Source organism: Scatophagus argus, chromosome 15 (genome assembly GCF_020382885.2).
Source record: "Scatophagus argus isolate fScaArg1 chromosome 15, fScaArg1.pri, whole genome shotgun sequence".
Classification (NCBI taxonomy): Eukaryota; Metazoa; Chordata; class Actinopteri; family Scatophagidae; genus Scatophagus; species Scatophagus argus.
In genome coordinates this window covers 14,401,322-14,415,984 of record NC_058507.1, presented here as the reverse complement: position 1 = coordinate 14,415,984, position 14,663 = coordinate 14,401,322, and the positions used below count along the sequence as shown (strand labels likewise).

At 41.4% G+C, this 14,663-nt stretch overlaps 1 protein-coding gene across 2 annotated transcripts; it reads right to left on the bottom strand.

The window, feature by feature from the left end:
* Positions 1-118: 118 nt before the first annotated feature.
* On the bottom strand, positions 119-13,702 carry LOC124071899 (TOG array regulator of axonemal microtubules protein 1). 2 transcript variants are annotated; one of them, XM_046412947.1, is made up of 23 exons: positions 13,390-13,702; positions 11,402-12,571; positions 9,842-9,908; positions 8,100-8,228; positions 7,629-7,892; positions 7,248-7,534; positions 6,792-7,021; positions 6,415-6,515; positions 6,161-6,325; positions 6,005-6,070; positions 5,510-5,679; positions 5,240-5,408; positions 4,847-5,083; positions 4,318-4,441; positions 3,923-4,028; positions 3,473-3,708; positions 3,195-3,353; positions 2,785-2,911; positions 2,594-2,709; positions 2,283-2,466; positions 1,913-2,132; positions 1,718-1,804; positions 119-1,619 (listed from the first exon to the last, which is right to left on the bottom strand). In XM_046412947.1, exons 2-23 carry the CDS (start codon positions 12,431-12,433, stop codon positions 1,366-1,368), a joined length of 4,530 nt encoding a protein of 1,509 aa, XP_046268903.1. In that variant the 5' UTR covers positions 12,434-12,571; positions 13,390-13,702; the 3' UTR covers positions 119-1,365. The 2 variants fall into 2 exon arrangements, with proteins under 2 accessions (XP_046268903.1, XP_046268902.1); XM_046412946.1 differs by having other exon boundaries at positions 120-1,619; positions 5,240-5,411; positions 13,390-13,701.
* Positions 13,703-14,663: the final 961 nt, after the last annotated feature.

Here is a 14,663-nt window from a genome sequence, read left to right as displayed (position 1 = left end):
CCTACAATGATAGAAAACAGAAAATGTGAGATGCTGGAAAAAGAGGCTTTGACTTAAAAAAAAAAACAAAACAAAAAAACAAAAAACTTTGAATAGCTAATAAATCAGCTCCTATTTTCTATATTAAGAGGGGCAAGACCCCAGAACACCACAGAAAACTTGTTCAGAATCTCATGGGTAGTCAGTACCCATTGATAAAGGTAGACTGGGTAACTTAAGAGGCATATAATGTATGATTCTTGGATAATATTTAATTCACTTTTCATTTGGAAAAGCAGTAAAACTTTAACTGTCAGGTTCAGACATTCAGACATCAGTGCATGTGGTCGATTCCACAGTTTCCCACCCCAATCCCATTACAATTTGAATGAGCCACATGGAAGTTGGTTTTACAGAAATAAAAGACTTTATTTATATATCAATCTGTCTCTGTTCTTGTTTAAACAACAAGTTTAATATAATTTAACAATAGATTAGTTAAAGGCTACTTGAAGACTGGCACTATACTGAGACAGAATCAGATCTGCACTGTTTCTCAGGCAACCGCTGTAGTAAAGCTGCTCCTTCTTCTTTCACGCAGTCCTCATCCAGGAGAATCTGTGCAAACCCAACCTTGATCTAGGCATCCGTGTACATATATATCTCCTTTACAAAAATAGACATAATGCTGATCCTGCCACTTAAGTTTGGTCATGCAAAAAAAAAAAAAAAGACAGACAGTACCAGCGCAGCACATCATTTACAGGACTTTTAAACCATTACACAATAGATAAATTACAAAATGTACCATCATACAGCATATGATTACTAATACTGTGCAAATACATACTTTAGCTGTACAAAAGTGTTTTGTACTATTTTTGTTAATCTCATTCCACAAATCTTTAAAACAACTACATAAGACATTTTGAAAATATCACATCACATTTGATGAAACAGAAAAAATATACACTTTTCAGGTCCCTGTCTTCTTCCTCATCTTTTTGTGCATTTCAATTTTACATTCTGCAATAGTGTCTCTGATTTGTCTACAGTCCTTGTTTAGATTATGAAAAAAAAGCAGTGACAAGCATGGGATGGTAAAATGTAAAACTCATGTCTATCATGATAATGAGCTACCTTTTCAAAGTGCAAAGAGAGCAGGTTGAGTATGTGTAAGACCTGATGCCAGTATTTTACAATTGTCCATGCTCCTGTACCAGAGGAAATCTCACTGAGATAACAATAAGAGCTCCTTTTTTAAGGACTTTATTGATATAAAAGTGCAGGCACTATAAGAAATGTGGAACATCTCTGTTTTCAAGTAAGGTCAGTGTTAATGTTCTTCCCTTCCGATGTGGATGTGTGTGGATCCTGTTTTACCATTTAGGATAAGGTCCTTAGGACCTCATTTAAACCTTTGTGGACATTGGAAGGCTGGGAGGCAGCACAGTCAATCAGACTGGGCCCCATCTGGGTGTAAAGGGCTTGGCACAGGTTGCCGGTAGCACCCCTTACACTGCCGCCTCGGCCATGAATGGTGCCACTGTGGGTAGAGGTGCTCAGGAGGTGCCACAGCAAGGGCAGCACTTTCTGCTCAACCATCTGGGGCTTGCGAGGGTAAAGCTCTGTTACAAGATCTGGAGAAGAAACAAGAGGAGGTCAAACATACAAACCAATTTGAGAACTAAGGTTAACTAAATTCTACTACACTGTTACATTATTACAACAAACATACCTGCAACCTTTTCGATAAGATCCACCTTTGCTTTGCCATTTAAAAACTGAGCCTTGGTGCAGAATGGCTGAAGAAGAAGTATGTTATCTATTGTGGAAGCAAAGAGAATCATGAAGTCAAATAAAGACAGTTCTGCAACTAGACTGAGCCTCTAATTTCACCTTTAGCAGAAGTATGAATGCTCTAATCGAGTACCAAGATTTAGGATAAGTGCATTGATAGCTCCAACAGCAGCGGAGTAGATGGCATTGTTCTTGGAGTTGAGGTGATTATCCACGATGGCTGGGACCAGGATATTGACCACTTGGGACAGATTGTCCTTCAACAAGTGGATGATTTTCTGCAGGGACTCAAGGGCATACAGGTTGACCTTGCTGTTTGACTCCTGCAGCCTGGCCTTGAAGGCATCAAATACCTAAAAGAAGGTGAACCGTATGGATAAGAACAGTTTGGTGATGTTTTCACAGGGCAACTTGAACTGTACCATGGTAAATGAGAACCCTGATAAAGCACACAAAGAAATACTAATATTTGATTTTGAAAAAAAAGAAAAGCTGGTACATACCGGGAATATACTATTGATGACCATGTTGGGGTTGTGCTGGCAGTCGGCCACTAGCTGGTCGATTCCCTTGATCCTTTCTCTGAAGTCCTTTGAACACAGCAGACCTGAGATCTGCTTGATGTATTCAGTCTTGTCTGCAATACTTTGTTTCTGAGATCTACAGCTGTAATGGCTATTAGACTCCCTGTGGGATATGTATCACACATCAAATTGTTTATAAACCGCATGAATAATGTAAATTAAATTACATCTCTGCTTAAAAGGCAAAATTTAGTGTTTACACTGCTTTACTGATTGATATTTACACCCACCTGTTGGTCTGGTTGAGAGGCTCCCTGGTGAGGGACGAGGCCCTGACTGTACCACTGCCTGGGAGGGAGCGTCTACCCCTGGCAGACTGGGTGTCTTGGGGCATTTCACCGAGACCCTAAAAAAAAGAGATGGCAGTGTGACCTTTACAAAAACACAAATGTTACCAACACATACTGGAAAATCACTGTACCTTTGTCTTCAGAGTGAAGACGGTGTCTCTGACGGTCAGTAGGTCTTTGGTGGGAATATATTTCTCCAGGATCTTGTCAAAGTCAGGGTGGGATGATAGGGACAGCAGCATTCGACGACCAAAGTACCTGTGGGTTTAACCAGTGTAATAGTGAATAATACACTAATTCACAGTCTGTCTTGTATAAATTATGAATTCGCAACAGTGATGCTCTCTTTGGCCTTGTAGATGTCATGTCCATGAATGAGCTGCTTTTATTTTTCTTTAATGTTTTAGATATTTCAGTAATAGCACAAATAGTTCATTTGTGTAAAATCCGCGCTGTGTGTACAAACATGAATGAGGGCCTATGGATCCTCACAAAAACTAACTGAAAGCACATGTAGCCACAAAACAGTGTCTCTACATACCTGGCTTCCTGTGAGGAGTCTTGTGCGAGTTTGGTGACGGCAGGTAAGATTCGGTCGGTGAGATCTTTAACTCCAGAGAGAAGACGGACAGCACCAACCTTGTCTACCAAATTAGCCAGATGCTGGGCGGTGCATTTTCTCACTACTGCGTTGAGGTGACTGTGAGGAGAAGGGACACCAATTCAGCAAGAATAAGAATAGAGAAGTACCTACAAAATTTGAGAAATGGCACTTCACTGTGTGTGTGTGCGTGTGTGTCTGTCAACAAACACACTGACCTGAGCCCCCCGGAGAGTAAAGCACTGATGCTACGAGTGGGTGTGCAGTGCTGCACCATGCAGTCCAGTGCTGCATCTACATCCTGCCTAATGAAGGCATTACTCTCCCCAGCCTTCTGCAGTAAAGCTTTAACTGTCCCCTCCAGCTCCTGGTCCATTGCCTTCTGCATGTGTGTGTACAGGTCGCCCAGCGTACACACTGCAACCCTGGACACACCTGACCGCAGGTTCTTCACCTGAACAAGATGGAAATGATTACGTCAAGGGAAACACGATCATTCCCACATCAAACAACAGGAGACAGAGACAAATACATGTAAGACATTTATCGTACAAAATCAGATATCAGTATAGAAATCAGGAGCAAAGCAGTTCAAGTTAAGATGGAGTGAACCAGCAACATGAATACAAATCAAAATGCTGAGAGTGTTACACAACAAGTTATAGTACCTCTTGAATGAGAGACAAGCAGACATCATGAAGCCTGCCCTGGAGTGTGTCTGAGTGGTAGCGAGCCAGACTGCGCAAGGACATCAGACCCTCAATCTTCTTCTCCCTGATGATATAAAAAACTGATTAGTGGCTGTGCTTCTTTACAAACCAAACATACATGGACACATGGATTTTGTTACCCCACAAATATCTGGAATGACAGTAATTTAATATTTTTCTATTACTGCATTCTTTATCTAAACAATACCTGAAAATGCATTTTTCTTGCTTTTTTTAAAACCTCTGTTGGACCCCTGATTTGACTTATATTATGTGAGAAATAATTAAAACTTTTCTCCACAGAAACAGTGCAGCTGACGTCAGGTGAAAGGCAGTCTTCGAGTGTTTCTCACCAGTCTTCAGAGTTTAGCAGGTTAAAGCTCTGTGTCAGTGCCAGGTCAGGCTTTGAAAACGGACACAGCTCCGGAGGATCAGACAGGTTTTTCTTGGGTCCCACAGTACCAGGTGACAACTCATCTAAACGGCCCGTAAGACACCACACAACGCGCGCACAAATACACACACACACACACACACACACAGATTCAGTTTCAAGTTACATCTTTATCAGTCTGAAGAGAGGCAGTGTGTGTGTGTGTGTGGGTGGCGGTGCATTAACAGTAGGTTGTCAAAACAAAGCACTGTGGCACATTATTCAAAGCAAACATCCTATTCACCCATGCTCTGATGGCTCTGACAGTCTAATTAATGTTTCAACATTTTCTGTAAACAAAGACCTGTTAAAGCTTTTATTTATAATGCTGAGAGATGTTGCTAAATTGAAAGCCAGGGTCAGACCAGCTGAGAGATGATGCAAAGCAACATAATAAAGATACACAGCGACAGGTAGATGAAGTCTTTAATGTCTTTAGATCCACTGACCTGAGCTGTGGGACAGCGACGGTCGGGTTCTGCTGAGGCTAGGGGCCCTCCTAAGACGGGACATGTTTTTTGGGTGGGGGGGCACTGTGGGGGGGCTCGGCTGGTGTGGCGGAGTGAAGCACTTGCTGGGGCTTTGGGGCCCTGGTGGGCTGACAGGACTTGTGGGGCTGACGGGGGACTCGTCAGAGAGAAGTTCTCCTTTGGTGGAGGTCAGTGTGCTGCCGTTCAAATGCAAATCTACATCATAGAAAATCAAAATTTCAAGTTGAGAAGCTAAAGAATTCCTTGGGAGAGCTTATTTATAACTGACAGTAAAAATCAGAAAAAGTAAAACTAGCTAGCATTTAAGCTAAATAAAAACATCTGGTTAGGGTTCAAATATCCTTCTCTTGCCTTTGATGATTAATACTCTGTTCTCCTCCGTGGGTGAGTCAGACAGCATCTGCCTGACTCGGTGGCGAATCTTGTCTCTTGTGTGGTCCCCTTGACTGAATTGCTCCTCATGCTGATCCAGACAATGCAGTCGCATTTTATCTTGGATAAACCTTGCATTCTTCACCCTCTGCTGCGCACGCATTGGTAGAAAACACATCAGGTGGGACTGGTAACTGGAGAAATCTGTATGATGTACTATGATTTACCACTGGATGAAGTGTGACTAACCTTAACCTCCTCTGGATGCGGGCTGTCATCACTGTCTCTGTGACTGCCAGACACAGTGTGGCTGTAGATGCCTGCTGAGGGATCAGTGGGGGGTTTGGCCACTGAATCACCCTGCTCAAATGACAAGGCGACTCCTGGACAGCTGGAGGACACTGCAGTGCTAAACATGCCTGAGAAGCATGAGGGGCATGTTAGACAGCTGATGCAGATAACATGAATGTATTATTAGTGAGGTGGAAACCAAACTTTCCTACTGCTGCTGAAAGAATCAGTAATGAGACCTACTTAAACTGAGAATTTTAAAACAGTGTTTGCATGTGGCAGGAGGATTATGGGAAAACAGGGTCCAATAAAAATCTGGCTATGCCTCTATGCAACTCAGACAGGGCTTGGGAAGCACAAAACTTCCATATGTTTTAAAACAGCAGTGAGCTGGAACACCTTGGCAACCGGACAGAATACTGGACAACAAAATTAAGATGTGCAGAGACTGACCTCTTCCAATGACTCCTTCAGGCATATCTGTGGCTGGTGAGCTCCTACTGCTCTGACTCTGAGATCCTGAGAATAAATGGAGAGGATTGAATTAAATTATTGCAAAATATTATTATGAGGTAAATCCAAGAAAAAGCTCTGTTTAGTTTGACTGACCTTTAGCAGGTTTCAGAGCTCTGACTGACTCCCGGACGGCTGGTTTGACCAACGGAGGGGACGGTCCTGTCATCTCTTCCTCAGTTTTGATTGTTCCGTTGGAGTAAGTGACTCTCTGCCCAACAATGCCCACCTCAGATGACAGCTCGTTCCTCTGAGACAATCCTTGAAAAACACAGAACAATGAAGATCTGAATAGAATTACCAACCTAAACTACATTATCTTATTATTATTATTATTATTACTTTTATACCTGGAAGGCTGCTGAAGTCCATGGACACAGAAGACCTCAGTTTTGCAGAAGGCACTCTTGCAATGCGAGGTTTCATTCCTGCAGAGGCTGAATTTCCAGGGCTGTTGACAGATGTGATAAGTGACAGATGATGGTGTACTTAGCACAGTTCCACACATTGCCAAATGACACCAGGTTACCACTGTTATAATGTTTCACCAGGTCTGTGACAAATTAAACATAACACAGTTTTGATAATAAACTCATAAAATAAAGCATTATTTGAAAACATGTTATACATACAACTATTCCTTATTTCTTCCTATTGTGCAGTGGTAGCAGGACTACAGAAGTAATATGTAAATAATGCAGCAAAATGTGGATTTTTTTTTTTTTACCTGGTTTTAATGCCATTGAAGCTGGAGTTGGCGACTGAGCTCAGACTGGAAAGACCACTCTCACTGGCTGAGTTGGTAAGCATTGGAGAGGTGTTCGATGGAGACTCCAGACCCAGGTCCAGCCTCACAGCCGAGTCAGGGCTGCCTGGATCTGGATCTGAACTGTAAAGGCTCACTTTGGCCCTCTTCTTGGCAGCGCTGTTGCGCAAAGAGCGAAGGGAGTTCATCATCTGTGACAAACACACAAACTGGTTCATATGAGTATGGAGAGGAATATCATTAACGGAGCAAAACTGGACAAGCCGACTGTGCTCTCTTTGGTCATAGAGTATCTATTGTACCTAAATACTGGAGTGTTTCTTTAAGGACTCTCAGATGCAGTGAGTGCAAGTTGGAACTTGCAGTGTCCTATATTTTCCAGCACAGTCTCTCTAAAAAAAATGAGAGTTTGCTGACCTCCTGCATGTCCAGAGGGTCATCTTCTTGAGGATCTTGCACCACACTAATGCCATCATCAGTGTCCAGATGAATGTTCCTTTCAAGCTGCTGATTCTGATGGATGCCTGGAGCACTGCACCTCTGGCCATTGTGGGACTGGACTTGCTCTGCTGTAGGGGCAACTGGTGAGATAGACAGGGTTGCCCTGGTGCTGCTCAGAGCCCGGCGGAAGGACGAAGTGGAAGAAGAACTCACAAGGGAGGCAAGAAGAGGCCGAGGAGAGCATCTGCTTGAAGGATTCTCTCCTGAAGGGGGTAGAACAGAGAGGATAAAAAAATGATGCCAGAATTTTTACATCCAGCTGACAGCTTACATTTCCACTTCCTTTGGCAAGATTACCCTTTGCTGTGCATGTTGTGTCTTTCCAGGGGCTGGTGTCTCGCTGATGAGGGCTGTTCTCTCTCTTGTTGGGCCAGGTGTTGGACATAGAGAGAGATGAGTCTGCATGGCGGCGGGACATTGTTGGAGTCAGAATGCCTCCTGGGAGAGTAGCTAATGGGTAGGAGGGCAGCAGAAAGGAGCCAGATGTGGTGGGGTTCGAGGGAAGGGAGAACGTGCGCTCAACACTGGGATTCTGTGGCAGCATGCGTCCCTTGGGTGCCACTGAGAGACAGGGTATTCACACGTTAGGGACCACAAAATGACAATGTAAATAAAAAAAAAGATGTAAATTAGGTTAAAGGCTGGCTGGATGCTGCAGTCCATTCAAAGTTCTCTGTCCCTGTTTTGTCTTATCGCATTTAAAAACTTTCAAAAGGAACAGACATTTGTCAAAAATAAGCAGACCACTCTGAGATAATGACTCCTTACCGACATCTGGGTCAGAGGAGTTGGCGGTTTTAAAGATGTCAGGGTCTAAGTTGAGGCTTCCACTTCTTCTGATGCGTGCAGGGGACGCCCTTCTTCTGGAGGACTGTGGCTTCTGAGGCTCTGCAGAACCTGGTGAGATAAAGTGATTATTACTACGCTGGGTTTACTTTCATTTCTTTAATTATTTTTACTCCAATAGTTATTATTTCAGTCACAGAACTCTAACTAATATCACTATTTATGTGTTACATTTAAGTTACTTATTTAAATCCCTTTGTCTCAGAGTAATTTTACTTCCCAGTTGTTGTTGTTTTATAAGAGATAGTTGTGAGTGTAGTAGAAATGGGTGTAATGAATTGAGAAGGGTGGAGAACTTTCAGCATTGCTGAAAAATGCTTCCAGTGTTCACTCTTTCTATTCTACTATTTCCAAGGTCTTCTCAAACCATTTTTAATACATACTTTGTGTCTGTGCCAGACTATTGTACTGAACAAATGTCCATAACTTCCGATATAATTAAAAAAAACATCTTGGCTGAAGGCTGAAGGTATTGGAGAGACTACATCAGTGATCAGATTGTTTACTTTACTGGGGTGGTATATACTGCTGGCAAACTTTGTATCCCTAAATTTAAAAAAATTCAAGTCTTGTGTTGCCTGTGAGAACAGACTGTTTGGGCACACTGAGACTATGTAGAGGGGGGTCACACACAGCTGCAGTAATAAAAACAGGACGCCTTATACACTAATGTTACACAAGAGTGGAAAAAGTTAGCAAGGCACATAATTGATTTTTATAGAGTGTGGAAAAAAAGAGACTGCATTCAAATATTCTAAGGACAACTCCTAATATTGCAGTCTTCACTTAAATACTACCATGAGCATGTGTCCAGTTTATACAGAATAGCAGCACTGGAAGTTTGTCTAATCCCTGTGTAAAAGGTTAAAATCAAATAAACCTGTGGGTCAAGGGGATTAAATACAACAAAAAATCCATCAAGGTGAGGTATTGCTCAAAATCTTGACCATCATTTGGGTAGTCAGTTGCTGGCAGGTAATTTTAACTTGACGGCACTGACAAACTGCTATAAATCTATGACCCTCTGGTTGAGTTACACAAGCGGAAACACTACTCGTTTGCTATGCTTGATTTTCTATTGCAGTCTGCTTCTGTAAAGAGTTTCTTGCCACTGATATTCACACAGACCATAAATCCCACGTAATAGGACCTAATCTTTACAAAATGTTCTTATCAGTGTAAGCTTGAGTGACATTTATGGCTGAATATTGCTCAGTCACAATTAGTCTGCCTGACTGCAACAAGCTCTGAAAATGTCTGATGAATGTACAAAGGTAAAAGATGTTCCATGGAGAGTATGCAGTGTATCTCACAGTGTGAATATTTGTAAGGCAGAATGTTTTTCATAGTAGATTTATTTTGTCCACAATATACAGGCTGACTAGAGTTCAGAAAACTGAACATTGGGTGAGAGGTATGGTCTAATGGTTTCCTCTGTTGTGTTGTGAGACTGGTATGACACTTATCTTCCTTGCAACCGTGCAACCGAGCTACTGTTGACATGTGGCACGGTGACTCCTCTGACTCAGCACGCTAATCCAATTTAAAGCCGCCCTAATTTGAGTCCAGTTGAAGCTGACAATGACAACCAGTCAGCTGTGCTTTTCACCTCTTATGGAACACATGTGAGTGCAATGTTGAGAGAAGGAAGTATTGACACTTACTAAAACTGGGTATGTATGTCTCTGGGCTAAACTTCCTGGACAGGAGATGGAAATCCTCACTGGCCACCTATTAGAAAGCAAAAAAATTGTTTCCTTTAATAGCAACAACAGAGGATGAAGTTCAAATAACTAATATAAGGCAATCCTTAAACATGCAGGAGTCCAAGTGTAATTCCATCCACAGGCCTGAATAAAGGAACGTAGCAGATACGTGGCCAACTCAGACAAGAGACACTGGTTGACTGGAGAATATCTGCTACGACTTAACTAAATGTAAACAACATCTTCTCTTCTCATGAAACCTTAACAGTCCAACTGTCTCTAACCTGTGAAATCTTGGTTTACAATAAATACACCAGGTAGAGAACAAATTATGATTGATTGCTACACCAGTGCATGTATCTCAGCCTTTGAAAGAGAGCAAGAGACGAGTGGCTGAGGTTAGTCCCACTGCCTACTATCTGATCAACACTCATCAAGGAGCACTTGGTGTGATTGCAATCAACACTAGAGCTGTAAATAAGCCATGTTTTACAAGCATAACCCCGTGATATTACCAATTATTTTTCACAGCCCCTTCAGTAAGTGTGCTGTGTGGTAATGAGGTTGCTGGGAAACAGACACTGCTGTAAACAGAAGGTTTTCCAAATGTGGGCTTTAAGCAGATTTATAGTTTCCATAACAAAATATGGTCAGTTAAAACCTCATGAAAAAAAAAACATTCATTTCAACCAAACAACATTATTTAAATAAAGCTGATAGAAGTATGTGTTTAACAAATCATTCCAGTTTGTCAGGCAATGATATATTATGGAATGTATTCCACATCAAATCTTTTAAACCAACAAAGTGGCAGGTTTACCCTGGTTGTTACAAAGCCTACTCTCAAGACAATGGATTCTCATCTCTGCAGCAACACAGTCACTGTGCAGGAAAAGCGTGGCCTGATATATTTCTTCCAGGAACAAAGTCATTGAACCTTTTCCACTCAGTATTTATAATGAATTGACAGCCACATATTCCACAATAAAATTCAGCCCACTGGTACCCTGCCAACAGATTCATGTATAATAATGTAAAAAAGGCAAAAATAATCTCTTATCTGGCATTATGAACTATCTAGCTTTATCATTCCACTGTAAACTAAAGTAAGACAAAAAAGAGGGAGAAAAAGCAAGCACACAAAAATAACCTTCCTTCATGCCCTTGCAATGATTGCACTTGCTGACTGATTGGGAGTAAATCAACATAACTGCCTGGCCTCTGAGATGCTGGGATGCCCCATAATTTCAAAGCCAATATGTCTGGTGCCTGAAGCCATCATCAGCTGTTTCATCAATGTCAATCAGTGTCAATGACAACACGAACAAAATTTCCATCTTATATCTGGATAAACTAACCCACAATAAACCAGAGTATTTCTCTGAGCCATGTGTCCTATTTGACAGAGACTTGTAGTTATTAAAAGTATATCCTAAATCTAGAAATGTTCCCAAATGCCTCAGTTATCAAAACAGATAAATAAAAATAGGGCAAATTGATAGTGATGTCAGAACCCACCTGTTCAGAGCACTTTCCATTAGGTGTAATATATTGCTGGTCGTTCTCAGTGGATGAGAAGCTTGATATCTCCCAGGGTAGTTTGTTCTTCCCTTTACCTGCACTGACAATCCTCCTTTGAAGAGGAAGGTCATCAGTGAGAGACCCTAAGCTGCCATAGCCATGCAAACGGTCACAATCTGGTTCAGTTCTGTGGCTCCTGGCACTGCTTATCCTCCCTCCATTCATCACCCAGTCCAGATCAGCTCCAGAAGCATGTTGCAGCGAGCACCGCTGTCCTGGTTTGGGCACCACCAAGCCATACTCCACTATTCCTTCTGCGGAGAGTTTTGGAAGGATGCGCCGTGCTCGTCTTGCTTGAACAGCTGCCATAAGACCCTCTGCATCCTCATTGAGTTCAACCATGTCCACAGCTTTCATCAGAGGCTGTTTTTTCCCTGTGTCAAGGCAATAGTCAAAAATAGCAAACAGCTCAAGGGTGGCATGACGGACCTTTCTTTTGCTGTCCGCCAAGTACGGTGCAACCTCAAAGCAAAGCTTGGGGATGTTGAAATCCTTCCTAGGATGAGTGAGCATAGCTGCCATAATGATGTTGAGGACATCTTCCCGAACCCTTGAATTCTTGTGTTTCAAGTTGCCAGTGATAAGGTCCAATATTTGCTGTGGTGCAACAGTTTTCATCAATTGTCGAAACACATTCATGTATTCATTTCTGGTGACGGTGCGAGTGTCCCCCAGGGCCTTCAAAGCCACTGAGACTATCTGCTTGAAAAATTTGTCTACTCCTGCATCTAGCTTCTGAATGAGCAAGTTTAAGACTTGTAGGGTGCCATACAACACCTTAAAATTACTGTCATCCAGAAGCCGTGGTAGAAAATCGATGAACTCCTCAATACTGCCAGAGGGGACTGATTTCAAGTCCACTTCTGAGAGGATACGTTTGAGCTCTTCCACCCCATTTGTGCGATTTTGGTAATTCCTCAGGTCCAGAAGTTGCTCATGTAAGTCCTGGGAGATCAATCCAGGTATCATTATTGATGGTCTTTTGAATGTGGTTAAATTTCAGAATCCAACGAAAGAAACACGTGAGGACAATAATATTCCTCCTCTTTACTTCGTGCTGTCATCCTGAGTGGCTGGTGACTGAAAATCACTGTCTGGTTTGTCAAGCTGGAAAAGCAAAACAGAAAAAATGAACAGGACTAGACATAGGATCGAATACACACTATTGTGCTCTTGTTCCTGTTTCAGTGGGGGTGTGGTGGAGTGATAATGTCCCCACCCCCCATTGGCTGGCTGATGTGCCCTTGAGCAAGGCACTTAACCCCCAATATATGCTCCCCGGGCGCTTGATGCAGCCCACTGCTCCTGTGTGTTTCACTGCATGTTGCATGTTGCGTGTGTTTCAATCAGTGATGGGTTAAATGCAGAGAAGTAATTTCCCAGCTTGGGATTAATAAAGTAACTTAAATACGTTTCCATTTGTTACTAGTGAAATGAACGCAGTGATGACCAGTGTCGTTAATAACGCATATAAACGTGCTGCAACAAAGCTACGTAACTGTAATATTTTAACGGGGGGAGTCTAATTGCTCCTTAACATCAAGATCACTGTGAACTGGATTAGTGGGAATGGACACAACCACTTGTGGCTGTTAGACACGGTAGTTATCCCCTGAATGGTTGACATAACATTGAATGCTTTAAGTAACGATACGTTATTCCCTGTTACTGCGACATTAGTTCCTATGAAGTGGGTTATAGGACACTAAATAATGGTTTCTGTAGGTTTACAGGCAATCCCTAACAACGTTAACGTTACCCTTAAGCAGCAAACATTAGTTAGCCAATGTAACGTTAACTATACACAAAGCCTTAGCGAAATGCAACACCGTTCAAACGATGCTAAGCTAATACGCTAATTCTGTTAGTGCTTAAGTGCTGGCTGACTGGTCAAGCAAAGTTAGAAAAACAGCAAGAAAACAGACCTTGCATTTTCCCAGATCTTCCTCGGTGACGCTCGACGAGACTAACGTTATCTCACGTTACATAGTCCGAATGTCCATGTCATTTTGCGGCAGCTACACTTCTCTAAGTGCAGACATTTCCGTGGTTGTTTTAGCTGGTATCTAGAGTCTTGAATGTTTGTGAGCTACAGAGGTATCCTCATAGAGAGAAGCCCACACATACACACACCGAGGCAGCAAAATGGCGAATACATGTCGCAAACTGAGCGCTTCCATGGTGACGCGAGTACCAGGCTCCTCCAAACCGTATCATCACCGCAGCGTACTTGACCAAAAAAAATCTAACTAAACATTAAAATAAAAATAAAACAAATAAAACTTGAAATAAAACTTAAACAACGTATATGCATATTGTTATTATTCAATTTGTGCCCCTTTATCTGGTTTAAAACTCCTCACATGTATGACATTAAATATAGCTTAAAACGTACTGTGGGTCTGTGATTAATTTTATTTGTACTATTAATGTATAATGTCTTAAAGAAGACACATACTACATATATCTAGTACTTAAGCATTCGTTTGATGCATTTTAATTCACTGTATAAGTTACATAATATGCCACCAATCTTTGACATAATTACTCGCAAATAAGCAAATTAAGTTTTATACTACAAGTCCCATGATGAGCTTGAAATGTGACGTATTGTTATGGACTGAAGTACCCAATAGTCTATTTTTGTAATTACCCAGAGGAAACTTTTACTGCTTACTGATTATAATCTTTTCTTTATTTCATCAGAGGTATCATCATCAGATATCATCATCATCATCTATAAATCGTTTGTATTATGTGGAAATTACTAAATTCCGACTTGGAGAAAAGAAAGCAAACGAGTAAACCAGTCTCAGACAAATTATTCTATATAATCTAAGAATAACAACAAAAATACAAGAAAAGCAATAGTTCTTTTGGGTGTTCCAAATGAACCAGCCAGAATAGTAAAACGTTTAGCACTCATGTTTTCAGTGGGAACAATATACATATAACCATATTAAACTCAGCCCCTAAACAATGACCAACTATCATCCCCACACAATGATACTCTAAATACGAATATGTCGGTATTATCACAATACTATTATTACTGATACCACTGAGACAGATAAAATCCTAATTTATCCTATATTTTGTGTTGTTAATGGAAAACTCTTATTGCAATAAAATTTTAACTTATATAAGTTAAGTATAAGTTACATAAGACGGTATGTGTTTTGTTTTGTTTGTGTTTCAA

Excerpts from the sequence above, each read along its gene's own strand:
- LOC124071899 (XM_046412946.1), bottom strand. The coding sequence starts at position 12,433 with ATGATACCTGGATTGATCTCCCAGGACTTACATGAGCAACTTCTGGAC. Across the intron at positions 3,709-3,922 it reads GCTTGTCTCTCATTCAAGAG|GTGAAGAACCTGCGGTCAGG; the intron begins GTACTATAACTT and ends CATCTTGTTCAG. Across the intron at positions 3,354-3,472 it reads TTACTCTCCGGGGGGCTCAG|TCACCTCAACGCAGTAGTGA; the intron begins GTCAGTGTGTTT and ends TTCTCCTCACAG.